Here is a 14314-nt window from a genome sequence, read left to right on the forward strand (position 1 = left end):
ACATTTCTCTTGTCTGACAGATGAATCTTTTCATGTTTTACAGCCGCAAAGATCAGAAAGAGGCACTTCTCAAGGTCAGTACTGCCCAGGCTGCTTTGGTGGGCAGTGAGCGTCCCATCTAGGGAGGTGACTCGGCTGAGGTAAGAAGAGCCCAGGTGGTTGGCATGGCAGGGCCTGTGCTTTGGAAAGCGGTCTCAACTCCCTCTGCTTCCTCCATTCTTGGCTTGCCCTCCCCTCCCAGATGTGCCCATGGGCTGTCGTCACCCCCCCCCCCCACCTCTGCATCCCCACCGGCCACTCCAGAGTCCCACCCCCTTCCCTGGGAAGCCATTTTCCTCTTCCTACCATTTAAAGCTTTCCTGGCTCAGAGGTTCTGGAAGGCTTTGCTGAGGGGGCATCCAGCCCTCCTACTTGGCCTCTCAGGACACCAGGAAAAATGTTAGTATCTTAGGCTGTCTCTGTTAGTGTGGCACTCGGTGACGGTCAAGCCCACACCCCCTCATTGTGGGTCAGCATGTAGAGTGTGTACCAATGTCCTCTTGGTGTGTATCACTCAGATGTGTGTCTGTGGCAGCATGGAGTTTAAAAAAAAAAAGTCTGGAGCCAGGACGGACCTGGATTTGAACCCCTGCTTGGCCTCTAATCAAAAGTGTGATATTGGGCCAGTCACACCCTCAGTGAGCATCAGTCCTCTTGTCTATAAAGTTGGAATGATGATCAAGGGTGCCTGCGAGCCTTGATCAGTCATCATCCCCCACATTCACTATCACCACCACCACTGCCCCCATTCCAGGCACACTTTCTTTTTTTCTAACCCTTGAACAAACCAAATTCTTCCTGCCCCAGCACCCTGGCCCTTGGTGTTCCATTTGCCTGGAATTTTTCCTACATTTTCCCAGCCTTCTCCTCCTTCAGGTCTCTGGTCAAATGTCACCTCCTTCGAGCGACCCTCCCTGAAGGGTCATGCTCTCTGCCTCCCCAGCCCCTGCAGCCTGTCTCTCATCCATAACTCTCTCATTTTATTCACAGCACCTGTCAAGGTTTGCAATGATCTCTTTTATGTACTAAACTGCTGTTGTCTGTCCCTCCTGCTGTATCCCTACGTCTAGCAAAAAGCCTTGTACCTACTAAGTGTTCGATTAATTGTTGAATGAATGAATGGAAATTGCTCAGCACGATGCCTGATATGTAATAAAGCTCAGAATTGCTGTTGATTAGTATTATTTAAGTGGCTCTCATTATTGATGAATAACTTTGCTCAGCAATTCTTACAGAAAGAATTTATTTGAGTCCTGTGTGATGAAGTGTTGTGGGAGAAACAGGGCTATGAGACCCAGCGGCTGCTGTTGAGGACTGGACCATATGGCTGAGAAAATGAGGACTCTGGGAAAATAATCAGGACTTACTGAGATCATGATGCCTTGAGTTATTCTCACAGCAAGACTGGAAATGGATATTATTACCCCATTTTTGAGATTAGAAACTGGGGCTCAAAGAGGCTAATATGCCTGAGGTCACCCAGCTGGTCAATGTGTCTCCAAAGCACTTATAGTACCTGCGTCCAGAGTGAGGACCCAGTGGTCAAGGGGGTCATTCCCACAGCTGTCTGGACCTCACTACGGCACTTCTGGTGCTGGGAATGTGGGACATGTGCCTGGGCACCAAGAGGTGGCTTTGGGCTACACGCTTTCCTCAAGTCTGGGGCTCCTGGTGGAGAGGTCTATGCAGAAGTGCACCAGGGCTCTCTCTGCTGGGAGGTTTCTACCACTGGGTGTAAAACCTCCGTACTCTTTGAGCCTCTGCAGAGGTTCAAGTTCTGGGCCAAGGAGGCCTTTGTTCTGTGACTGGAAATAGTGGCTTTGACAAGGCAGGACTGGGGCAGGCAGAGGCCTGGGGTGAGGAAAGGACATTGTGCATGTACTCATGGGGACACACACATAGGCAGTCACCAGGCTGCTGGAGCACGTGTGCACACACAAACACACATATCACACCTCTCTTGCACACTCTTGCTTCCCCCCAGACACACTGATGACTGCTCACACTGACTGAGTCGCTTTGCACCTGGCCTGACTGGTGTCGCTGGAGCTCTCGGTTGTGCAAAGACAGGACTGTGTCACCCTGTTCACCAAGCTTCCACGGAGCCCAGCCCAGGGTGAGCTGAGAGCAGGCACTCAAGATTTGTGGAGAAGATAAATTCATGCCCTTCCTCTACCCATCATTACTTATTACCCCTTCCTTCGCTCACTTTCTCACTTGGCCTCCAGGATCAGCACGGGGCAATGCTGCAATCGATCCTGCTTCCCACCCCTCGGTCAGCATGCACCTGCTGAGTGCCCCATTAGATGCCTTCTCGGCAGCTCTTCCCCTGCCAGATCTGGTCCGTGGGCCCTGCCAAGTGCACACCCCAGTGGCCATCCTGTTTTCCTCCCTTCTTCTCCCTGTTCTGACCACATGTCCTGGGTCAGATGCTTATGAAATCCTGAGTTCTTCCATCATCAGGCTCCTGATGGCCTGGTGTCTAGGGTAGCTTTGAGTCACATGCTCTGGGTCTTGGCAGGGCTGGGCCAAGAAGCTCACAGCTCTTGGTGACACTAACCCAGGCTGACTCGGAGCGAGGGCAGAGCCACTGGTTTCATCACCACACACCCATGGAGCACACCTGTGAAAGGGCATGTGAGAATGTGGTCCGGAAGAGGATGTGATGTGTCCAAGGTCACAAGGAATGTCAATGTGGGAATCTGACTGTGGCACATCTGTTCACTCACGAGCACAACTGCACAGCAAGGGAGACAGGCTCCATTTCCTAATATTGCAGGACCAGGATTTGAAGCCCAGATATTTACTAGCTGTGTGACCTTGTGTAAGCCACTTCATTTCTCTGAGCCTTATCTTTCTTTACTTACACATAGTAGATACTCAATGGATATAGCTGCTAAAAAAATCAATAACACAGTAAATGCAAACGCATACTGCATCAGTATGTCTATGGACATGCATCATTATCTTAATTTACACATCTGTTGGTGTGCACATGAACGTATATCGGTGCGCATCTACACATGTAACATGCTTATTCAAGGACTCATATGAGTCCATCAGTTTACATATGGATGCAAGTGTCTGTGAGGTCGTTTGACTGATTAATTTTTCCACCAATGTGCTCTAACTAGTAGGATGGTTTTCCAGAGGATCTGCTGAGCTCTTGTCATGGGCAGGAGTTGGTGTCTATCTGGATAGACATGCATGTGTTGCCTGTGTCTGTGTGAACCTGTGTGAGGGATTATGAGTACAACCCCACCTTTAACAGGTTGGTTAGTTGGTAGACTCTGGGGGTTGGTGTCATCTCTGTACCTATGGATGCCAGGGCTCTGGGGCATTCTGAACTTGGATTGTTTGGGTTCAAATCTCACTCATGCACCCTTTGGCAGGATGCTTAAACATTCTTTGCTCAGTTTTCTATTCTGTGAATTGGAAATAATGATAATCACCTAACGGAGCTATGATGACTAACAGAATTAGTTAATGTAAAGTACTGACTACAGAGCTGGGCACAGACAAGTACTATACCTCTGAACCTCCCTGTGTCTGTCCTCTGTGATATGTGACATTACCTCCTATTACAGCACTGATGCTATTATATCCCCATTGTCTTTACCAGACAGTCCTTTCCACTAGACTCAAAGTCCCTGGAGAGCAGGGCCATGTCTGAGTCATTTTTAATTATCACATGTGCATCACCTGCTAATTCTGAACCTCAGATTTCTCCTCCACAACAATAGCTAGCATTTAATGGGCATTTCTGTGTGCCATGCACTGTGCGAAGCTCGTTAGGTCTTCAAACAATCTCAAGAGATTGGTATCCTTGTTGGCCCTATTTTAGAGACAAAGAAAGTGAGACTCAGGTTGGTTAACAAATGTCCCAGGCTCATACAGTGACTTGAACCTGGATGACAGCCTCACTCTCAGCCCGCTCTCAACATAAGATTTGGGATGAAGAGTTTGGGGCATGAATGTTGCCAACCCTCTGCCACTTGGACTCCCTACGGCTCACTCTCTTTCTCTCTCTGTCTCCTCACGTCACTAACACCTGTCCCATCCATCTGAATATCTCTGTGTTTCGCTTGCTCTCCTTGAGGCCTCTCAGCTCCCTGCCCAGGCACAATGCCCCCAAAGGCCAGGCAATGGCCCCAGATCACACCTTCTTTGGTCCAGTTGGGGGTGAGGTTGAGGAGATTCTCTGAGGCTGGTCCCCTTGGTCAGCAGGGATGAGGGAAGAAATGTAACACTCAGCAGGAAGGAGGGGCAGCCTCCGGGGAGTGTGGGGGTAGGTGCTCAGGCTCTGGCATAAGAAGTGGAGCAGAAGGTGGACACCACCACCCCTTCTCCCTCCTCCTTCTCCCAGGTCTTCTCGCCTCAGAGAAGGGAGAGAATGCAGGATAGAGGAAAAATAGCTTCCCTCTGAGGTAGGGGAAGCTGTCAAACTGCTGAGCTGTACCCGAGGGTGTCCAGAAGCAGATATGAGCTTGGTGTCTATTTAGTCTCCCCAAGTGCCCCTTGGGTCTCCAGGAGCCGACAAGGCCCAAGGTGTTATGTATTCTGCTCTTGTTGGGTGGAGCACCCTATAAGTGTCAATTAGGTCAAGTTGGGTGATAGTGCTGGTCAAATCTTCCCTTCCCTTACTGCTGTTCTGTCTACTTGTTTCAACATTTATTAAGAAAGTATTGAACCCTGGCTGGTGTGGCTCAGTGGATTGAGAGCCTGTCTGTAAACCTAAGGGTTGCTGGTTTGATTCCCAGCCAGGGCACATGCCTGGGTTGCAGGCCAGGTCCCCAGTTGGGGGCATGCGAGAGGCAATCACACACTGATGTTTCTCTCCCTCTCTTTCTCCCTCTCTTCCCCTCCCTCTAAAAATAAATAAATAAATAAATAATATATTTAAAAAAAGAAAAGTATTGAAATCTGTGCCATAGGCTGGAAACTCAGGAAGGTTGACTGGGACCATTGTAGAGCTCCCCTTATTTATTTATTATTTGGTTTATTTTTTTGTTCTTTCAGGTGGGAGAGTGAGCCTGATTCCTGCTACTCCATCTTGGCCAAAAGCAATTGTGTTTTTTAGACTTTTTTTTTGAAATAATATTAGGTTTATAGAAGAGTTACAAAGACAGTCTAGACAGTTCCAAGATGCCCCTCAGCCATTCTCCTTACACTCCTTCAAATGGTGACAGTTTCCTGGCCTTTTTTGTCTTTCGTGACTTTGACCCTTTTAAAGAGTGCTGGTTGGATTCTGTAGTGTCCCTTAATTTGGGTCTTCCCATGGTTAGGCTGAAGTTATGAATTTGAGGGGAAGAGAACCACACAGGTGAAGTGCACTTCTCCTCATTTCATTCAGGGCTCTACGATCAACTAGACCAGAGGTTCCCAACTTGTGGGTCGCGACCCCTTTGGGGGTCGAACGACCCTTTCACAGGGGTCGCCTAAGACCATCGGAAAACACATATATAATTACATATTGTTTTTGTGACTAATCTCTATGCTTTAATTATGTTCAATTTGTAACAATGAAAATACATCCTGCATATTAGATATTTACGTTACGATTCATAACAGTAGCAAAATTACAGTTATGAAGTAGCAACGAAAATAATTTTATGGTTGGGGGTCACCACAACATGAGGAACTGCATTAAAGGGTCACGGGATTAGGAAGGTTGAGAACCACTGAACTAGACTTCCATCACTGATTAAGGTTGTGCCTGCCAGATTTCTCCACTGTGAAGTCTCTGTTTTTCCCCTTCCACCTTCTATTTGTTGGGAGCCAGTTGCTGAGTCCAACTCACACTTAAGGAGAGGAGAACTGAGCCTCACCCCCCAGAGGGCAGAGCATCAAAGAACTTGTGGACGCAGGTCAAAGTCACCATAGAAATTAATAAATATTCGGAGGGGAGATACCTTGAGACATGCAAATATCCTCTTTCACCTGAAAGTTTCACCCACACGTTTTAGCATTCACAGGTGAATTTTGCCTGCAGCAATTACTACTGTGGTGTGCGAAGGGCAATTTTTCCATTTCTCTCAATTCTTCTGTGTCTATTTCTTGAAATTCTTCTGTAAGGGAAGTTTCTTCTCCTCAATTTATTAAACGTGTTTAACCAATTATACTATTTTTTAAAATTTAAAGTTAATTATATTTTAAAATGAAATGCACTCACATGGTTCAAAATTCAAAATGGGTGCAAGTTTCTCTCCCACCCCTGGCCCCAGCCACCCAGTGCTCACTTCCCTCCCCAAAGACAACCAAAGACAATAGGGATTTTATGCATGTACAGGCAAGGCCCATAAATCTTCTATTTACACAAATGGATTAAAAGTGTTTATAGCATTCTGCACCTTGCACCTTTTCACCTAATAATATAACTTGGAGATCTGTGTAGATCAATCAGTACATAAAGAGTTTTTCATTCTTTTACGTAGTGTTCCAGTGTGTAACTGTACCACGATTCACTACCTAGTCCCCTGTCAATGAACATTTAGGTTTTTCCCAAATGTTTTCTGTTACAAACAATGCTGCTGTGTTCCAATATGTATAATTGGACCTATAGATATACGCACACAAGAGGGACGGATCAAAGGGCATGTTTGTTTTCCATTTTGATATTGCCACACTGCTCCTCTTGTAGGCCTCACCAGTTTACAGCCTATTTGCTAAGGCTGCTGTACAAAGCACCCCATACCACGTGGCTTCAAATGACAAAAATGTATTCTCTCACAGTTCTGGAGGCTAGAAGGTTGGAAGATTTTGGCTTTTACTCTAAGTGAGGTGGGAGCTATGAGCTGGTACTGAGCAGAGGAAGGGTGGGACCTGATTTATGTAACAGGATTTATCTAGCTGCTCTGTAAAGATTAGACTTGGGGGATGGAGAAGCAGGAAGTGGGGAGACCAGGAAGAAGCTGGTGCAATAATCCAAGTGAGAGGTGACGGTAGCTCAGGCCAGGTAGCTAGCTGTGCGTTTGGCAAGAAGTGGTTGGGTATAGGATGTATTTCCAAAGTTGAGTCCTTGGTAATGGATTGAATTCAGCTGGTGAGGAAAGAGAGGAGTCAAATATGACTCCAAGATTTTGCCTGGAGCAACCAGGAGGCTTGAACTACCATTCTCTAAGGTGTGGACAGCACCGTGGGGTCTGCAAAACACTCAGAACAGAGCCTGGGCCCTGGTAAGTGCCATTAGGGGTTAGCTGTTCTTAGTGCTTGTGAAGACCCACTTTCAGCTCCAGCTCCCTCCCTAAAATAAACCATCCTTGCCCTCCCTCTCTCTCAGGACTTTGGCGGTAGATTGTCAAGATGGTTGAGAAATTTCCTTTCCAGCAGGCACGTATTTAAATTCACCCTCTGGAAGCCTAAGCAAGTGGCTTCACTTCTCTGACCATTAGTTTCCGCATCTGTAAAATGAAGATAATAATCTCCTTTCTCATGAGGAGCAAATGGGAAATAATGGATTTAAGTGCCCAGCATAGGTGGCAGCCTCTCCTTCCTCCCTCCCCTTGCCCCAGTGGTAAGGAAGAAAAGACGCAAAGGCAGTATCCACCCCAGCTGTTTATTGAATGGGGAGGTACGGTGCAAGGGGCCCTGAATGGAGAGGTGGCCTGGGGCAGAAGGGCAGTAGAGCTTGCCTGGTGGGGAGGACTGAGGACACCCGATGCCCCAATCCAGGAGGCCCCTCAACGCTGGTGACAACACTGAGCCCTGGTGAAGGGGCGCCTCATGGACGGCTCTTTCCAGCTGTCTTGGAACGCCCCCTAGTGGTATGGAGGACAGCCGATGCGTCATCTATGGGTTGATTGTTTCTGGGTGGAGGACTTGGAGGGACAGTCATTCCAGTTCTCCTGTCCCTAGCTCTTAAGAGACCATTTATGTGCATGTTCAAAGTATTTTCTGAGCCATTTGGGATTATCGGGCTTCCAGCTAGTCTCTCTGGGCCAAGACTGTCCTCAGCACCTGCAAGTCCCTTGAAAGCCAAAAAGGTGCAGCGCCCTGCTACAGCTGTAGAACAAGAGCTGGCCCAGCGCTGGCTGGGTAGTTCAACTGGTTCTAGCCTCATCCCAATACACCAAGGTTATGGGTTCCATCTCTGGTCAGGGCACATACAAGAATCAACCAATGAATGCATAAATAAGTGGAACAGCAAATCAATGTTTCTCTCTCTCTCAAATCAACAAATAAAAATTAAAAAAAAAATTTTTTTTGAAGAGCTGGCCCAGGGGGAGTCGGTAGATGTGAGGTGGTGTTTCTGCAGACTTCCAGCCTCCCTCAGCCACTTCATCTGTACACTGGGCCTAGTAGTAGCCCAGGATGGGGTGGGCAGAGGAGCTCTGATGCCAAAATGCATGAAGAAAACATACTCTAGGGCTAAATGTTTTTGTGCCATCCTGGACAGGAAGTTCAGTGAGCATCTTTGACCCATCCTGAGACATCCTGGTGAAGCTGACAGGGGGTGGGGTCAATGGATGGGAATGAACCCTGCTACCCACCCTATACACATTTTCCCCTATAGTAGGTAATAGTTACATCAGGGAACAATAGGAAAGTCAGGGAAGTTGAGAATCTGGTCCAAACCCCTTATAATACAGAAACAGAAACTGGTGGTTTGAAAGGGTAGGGGTTTGGCTAAGGTCACACAGAGAAAAGAGTAAGAGGTTGAGGGAGATGTTTCCTGCCCCTGAAGGGCCTGGGGAAGGAGGAGGTGGATGAGAAGTTTTCAGTCAACTTGGAGAAGCTTGGCATCTTGGATGAGTTGGGGCCCTCCTCACTGGGAATGGTCATGGGAATGTGAGCTCCAGACTTTTTGACCTGGAGTTGAGCCTTCTGGCAGCTTGGAAAGAAGGCTCCCTGCTGATGGAGAGGTTACAGAGACAATGGGATGGTGGGGTGTAGTGGGAGGAAGAAGGGTCCAGACTCTGGGTCTGGCGCCTCTTTTGGCCATGTGGGCAGCTCAAGAGTCCCACTTGGGCTGGATGGTCTGCACAGAGGATTTCCCAAAGGGGCTGGCCGGTGGCGAGAACCAGGCCTGGCCACCGACGTCGCGGAAGATGGGAGACAGCTGCTGCTCTGATTCATCCCTGAAGACCTCCACATGGCTGTCAGCTTCGGTGTCCAAAGGTTCTGCCTTACTGTCCTGGCTCAGCCAGCCAGTCATGGCCCAGAGCAGGCAGATGGCCAGCAGGACCCCGGCCGCCACACAGAGTGCGGTGCCTGCCAGGCGGCATGTGCCCAGAGCCTGGTTGTAGTCAGCTGCCCGCTGATCCAACACCAGGAACTCGCCCTCTCCAATGCCCTCCAGCTTGGGGGGCACTGTGTAGCCAGTGGTCAGGGCTGCCACACCCAGCAGCAGAAGCAGGGTCCCTGAGGACAGGCTGATCTGGAGAGAGGCAGACAGATTGGGAGGCAGTCAGGGTCAACCGGGGGCCCTAGGCCAAGGTGAGAACTTGGATCCCAACTAGACTTAAAGGTAACCTCTTAATCTAACCGTAAGAGATGGGATCACAGAACACACCTGCTAGGATATAACTGACAGGGGGCACACATTGCCATGTTCTATTTGGAATCTTGAGGGTTTTTTGATTAATTTCCTTCCCAGCTCCCACCTAGCAGTGGGTTTCTCTTGCCAATCTTGAATTCCCTTCCACCATTATTTGGGTCCTATCTTACCCCTTAGTGTTATCTACCCTCTATCTCCCTGTCTGGTTAACTCCTACACATCCCTGAGATTTCATCTTAAACCTCACCTCCTCAGGGAAGCCTTCCAGGACACCTGCCCTATACTCTGTGCAAATGCTGTGCCCCTTCATTCCTCAGTACACTCACTTTGGTGCATACTAGGGTATGTACTTTGGTTACTGTGTAAGTGAAGTCTGCCTGCCCTGCCTGATTGAGAGCTGAGAGAGCTATGAGAGCAGACTGTCCGTTTTGGCTCACTAGATGTCTTCCATGCCTAGCACAGTTCTAGTACAGAGTAGTGGCTGAGTGAATGTTTGCAGAATAACTAAATGAACCACAGTTAGGAGCTCCTTAAGGACAGGAGCCACGTCTTTTTCAATTCTGTGTCTGCAAGAGCCTAGTACACGGCATAGGCTAGAAGATGCTTTAAAACTGTAAAATACTCACTGACTTTCTCCTGAAAGTCTTCCCTGATCACCCCAGGCACTGAGAGCATTTCTTCTCCCAGCATCCTCTGCACACCTGACCTGCGGTTGTGCACTCACTCTGCGTAGGTTGGCATCTCACTTCCCCACTAGAGTAAAGCCTTTTGAAAGCAGAGGGATGGCCTCTCTGCCTCAATCTTCCTATAGTGTTTATTAAAGAGCAATGCCCATTGTAGGGACTTGGGTCACTGCCACCTCCATACCTTTACCCACATGGTGTGCCCTCACTGACCACTCTCCCTGGCTGACATGAACATTGATTGTTTCTCTCATGTCTTCTACTGCCCTGACAATGGTACCTGAACAAATCATTGGAAAGCACAGTAATATTTAAATAGGATGAACCGCCATCCCTGCCAGTCAGCATAAACCACACCCCTGGCTACAGTAATTCGTTCAGGGCAGGGCAAGTGACCCAATCAGAGCCAATGTAATACTCATCAGGACTTCTAGAAATAAAAAGCATTGTTTCTTTTCTGAAGGAAATACTAGAGGAAACTCTGATTTCCCTTGGATGGTGTGGAGTGAAAGGCTGAGGGTCGGCATAGGAGCAGCCAGCTGGGGAACATGTGGGAAGAACCTGAAGCTAGCAGGGACTGCAAGGGGCGGGGGGCATGGGAAATCTGAAGACTAAGAGAAATCTTGAGTCCTCAGTGTGATGGTTTGAACTGCTGAACTGAACTTTGCCTGAAGGCACACAACCTCTGGTCTCTTCTATAAAATAAGCGATATTTTCCCTTTATTGCTTAAACCCACCTGAGAAGGGTTCTCTATTGCTTGAACGTACAAGACTACTAACTGCTGCCCTGCTGCTTTTCTTTCTACCTACTGAGCCCACCTTTTCTCTGAAGCCACAAGGAATCACCAGAGTTGCTCCTCCTCCGGCCTTACCTTCCAGCACAGTGAGGGCCAGGGTCGACGGGGACACAGAACAGGAGGCCCCTCAGGGTCATCGCTGAGGGCAGTGCCTGCACAGTCCTCATAGAAGAGGTGCAAATAGGAACGGACCCCGTACCACTTGCCGTCTTCCACATTGGGGCCTCCGCTACACCCATGGGAACGGTCACAGCTCAGCATCTTGGATCCCTGTAGGGTAGGCAAGGTTCAGCAAACAGAGGGAAGGGTCAGCAAAAACTGCCTGTGGTGACCCTCCCAGGTTCCTGAATCTTTGTGTCCCATCCACCTCTCCCATTTAAGACACCGACACTCATAGCACAGCCTGAGCTTCTGGAATCCTGGCCTGGCTTTCCCTAATATACTGTGAATGAACCAATGCACCGAAGTGCTTAGCCCAGTGCCTGGCAATTGTAAATGTCAATAAAGGTGTGTGTTTGCTCTGGAGGCCGCTCAGTGGCTGGGACTATGGCTTCTAGAGCCTTGCTGTCTGGACTGGAATCCAAGATCCACCACTTTTTTACTGTGTGACCTTAGCCAAGTGCTTTCACCTCTCTAAGCCTCAGTTTCCTTATCTGTAAATCAGGGCTAATGATTACACCTGCTTTGTACAGTTATTGTGTCTTCTGGTGCCAAAAGAAGTGGTAGCTGTTGTAGTTATTATTATTACTGTAATTTCATCATGATTATTTTCATCCTGAACTTTTTGAGTCCCATGTCTGGAGTGTGAGGTCCTCATCCCCATTTCGTCTCAAAATCTTCCCCCCCTTTCCAGGTACCCTGGGGGGTAACTATCCTGGTTGAGACCTGTCCAGTCAGGCAGAGCTCCCCAAGCTGCAAGGCCCTAAAAGATCTTTCCCCAGGGCCGCCACTCAGAAGGCAACAACTTCGAACTCCCAAGGAATCTCGACTCCACAGGAGATGAAAGTCAAGAGCCCTTGGGATTAGGGGCTCATAGGGTCAAGGCTGTTGGGTTTCTGGGGAAGCCTATCTTAGAACCCTCTTCTCACAAACGGAGCCACAGGTCTCAGGAATGAAAGGTACTTGCATATCCACACACAGGTAGGACTAGAATCAAAGTCAGGGAATGAGGCAGTGCTGGGGAAGGACTAGACTCCTGCCCTCCCTACCTCAGTGATGGTCCTCAGCCCCTCTGAGCAGCTTCAGACAAAATAAAGCAATGAGCCCTGGCTGGTGTGGCTCAGTGGATTGAGCACCAGCCTGTGAACTGAAAAGTTGCCGGTTTGATTCCCAGTCAGGGCACACGCCTGGGTTACAGGCCAGGCCCCCAGATGGAGGCTTGTGAGAGGCAACCATCAATGTTCCCTCCTTTTTCTCCCTCACCCTATCTCTAAAAATAAATAAATAATAAATAAAACCTTTAAAAAACACACAAAATAAAGCAATGAGTTTACACTGAAGAAGAAGACAATTTTCCAGTCCCCTTCTCATTTCCAATCAGATGTGGCCCTCAGATCTCTGCAGAGAGAGACTCACCAGCAACCCCCCTCAAAAGAAACATATAAATGGCCACACATACATACCCACCACTGAGACACACACCAACACAGACACACGAACACCACAAAGAGACATACCATACAGGCACACATATTATACCACACAGAGACACATGCAGATTAACACACATAAAGCACAGAGATGCAAACACATACAAACACACATAATCAGACGGAGACATACATACAGACACGCGTGCACACACACACAGCCACAGTGGATATTGGAGTGATTCTTGGAGCCCCCACAGATCCACACGTGTCACAAGAGTGCGGTAGTTAGCACCTGTCTATAAATCGCTGCTCTTCACAGCCCTCACCTACAATTCAGTCAAAAAAGAGAAGAAAAAAAATTGACGGAGAAAGGCAGAGAAAACGAAGGCAGAGAAAAAGGTCAGGAGGGCTGGGAAGGGCGGGCGGGGCGGAGCTCCGAGGAGGCGTGGCCAGCGCGGGCACCGCCCCGGGCTGGAAAGCACTGTAGCCGGAGTGGAAGAACGAATGAGGCCAGCGGAACAGTCGGAGTTAGTGCAGGGACCATAAATTAAACACCCTAAGGGAGAGGGCGGGGAGAGGGTTCAGGGATGGTTGGCCTGGGTTAGCTCCTCCCCTGCAACTCACTGTCTTTCCCCCGAATATACATAATCACTCAATCTGGCTGGCAACGGAGAAGAAAGGTGACCTTGACGCTGCCTCCCCCAACTCGGCCTGGCCCCTCCCCCTCCAATTCTTGGGTTGCAGGGAGGCAGTCTGGCGGTCAGGCGGCCAGAAGGAGGGAGGGAAAGGATGCTGAGGACCCAGCTCGAGAACCCGGGACGAGGGTTGCCACAGGAACCGCTGGGGAGGTGCCCCTAGGTGGCAGGGGGAGGAGCTCGTTCGGAAGGGAGCGGGAAGAGGAGGGGGCTCCAGCATCCCGGAGGGTAGACAGCGGCCGAGTAGGCGCCCGCGGGGCGGCGCACGGGAAGATGACAGGCGCGCCTCACTCGGTTCCCCTTCCCAGAGCCCCAGACCCGCCCACTCTAGCGTCCGGCGCTGCCCAGGCCAGGAGACGGGGCACTAACTCCCCTGCCCCCCACCGCACCATGTTTCTGACTCGACCACTGTTCCCTGGTCGAGAGTAACTGCATCCTTTCCCCTAGAGGTAAATCGAGTCTGGTCGGGGGAGGAATGGATTTTTAGTAGAGAGGAGCCTGCAGGTCTTGTCCTTTGAAACCTCCGCCCAGGCTACCACGCCTGAGAGGTCCCCGGGGGGACGGCTGGTGCGATCGCTGCCCCTGGCTACTTCACTGAGACCCCCCGCCCCCAAAGCCCGAGGTACCCCAGGGCTTGGGCGCTGCAGTCCGGTCCGAGGCGGGACACGGCCTGGGCTGGGAATTCGGGCAAGGCTGGGGGCTCGGGGTGGAGGTCGGGCCGCGGGTGGAGCGGGGTTAAACTCACCTCTCTGCCTGCTGTCTCCGCTGAGCCGGAGCAGGAGCGCGAGCAGAGCAAAAGCGGGTTCGGTCGCGCCTGCGCCGCAGTCTGGGGTGGAAGGCCCCCCTCCCAAGGAGTGGCTCTGCAGATTGGGGACCCCTGCAGGATCGTGAGCCCCTGTCCCCTTCCAGAGTTCCTTTTTCTGAGACTCCAGGCCCCTCGTAGAGACCCCACCGCCCCCCTGGACCACACCCCTCATGCAGTCCCCTCAAACTCCTCAGCCGACTCTCTCAT

The 14314-nt window shown here is 49.9% G+C and overlaps 1 protein-coding gene across 1 annotated transcript; it reads right to left on the bottom strand.

Annotated features, from left to right (window-relative positions):
• Positions 1-8559: 8559 nt before the first annotated feature.
• Positions 8560-14105, bottom strand: NRSN2 (neurensin 2). Its single transcript, XM_090285252.1, has 3 exons — positions 14048-14105; positions 11091-11285; positions 8560-9415 (listed from the first exon to the last, which is right to left on the bottom strand). The coding sequence occupies exons 2-3, from the start codon at positions 11274-11276 to the stop codon at positions 8990-8992; spliced, it is 612 nt and encodes a 203-aa protein (XP_090141378.1). The 5' UTR covers positions 11277-11285; positions 14048-14105; the 3' UTR covers positions 8560-8989.
• Positions 14106-14314: the final 209 nt, after the last annotated feature.

The sequence above is a fragment of the Furipterus horrens genome, unplaced genomic scaffold (assembly GCF_987537825.1).
Source record: "Furipterus horrens unplaced genomic scaffold, mFurHor1.1.pri manual_scaffold_8, whole genome shotgun sequence".
Taxonomy (NCBI): Eukaryota; Metazoa; Chordata; class Mammalia; order Chiroptera; family Furipteridae; genus Furipterus; species Furipterus horrens.

Bases quoted from the DNA above. Each gene is read 5' to 3' on its own strand.
- NRSN2 (XM_090285252.1), bottom strand. From the start codon at position 11,276: ATGCTGAGCTGTGACCGTTCCCATGGGTGTAGCGGAGGCCCCAATGTG. The intron at 9,416-11,090 runs GTAAGGCCGGAG...GCCTCTCTCCAG, and splicing joins GGCCCTCACTGTGCTGGAAG to ATCAGCCTGTCCTCAGGGAC.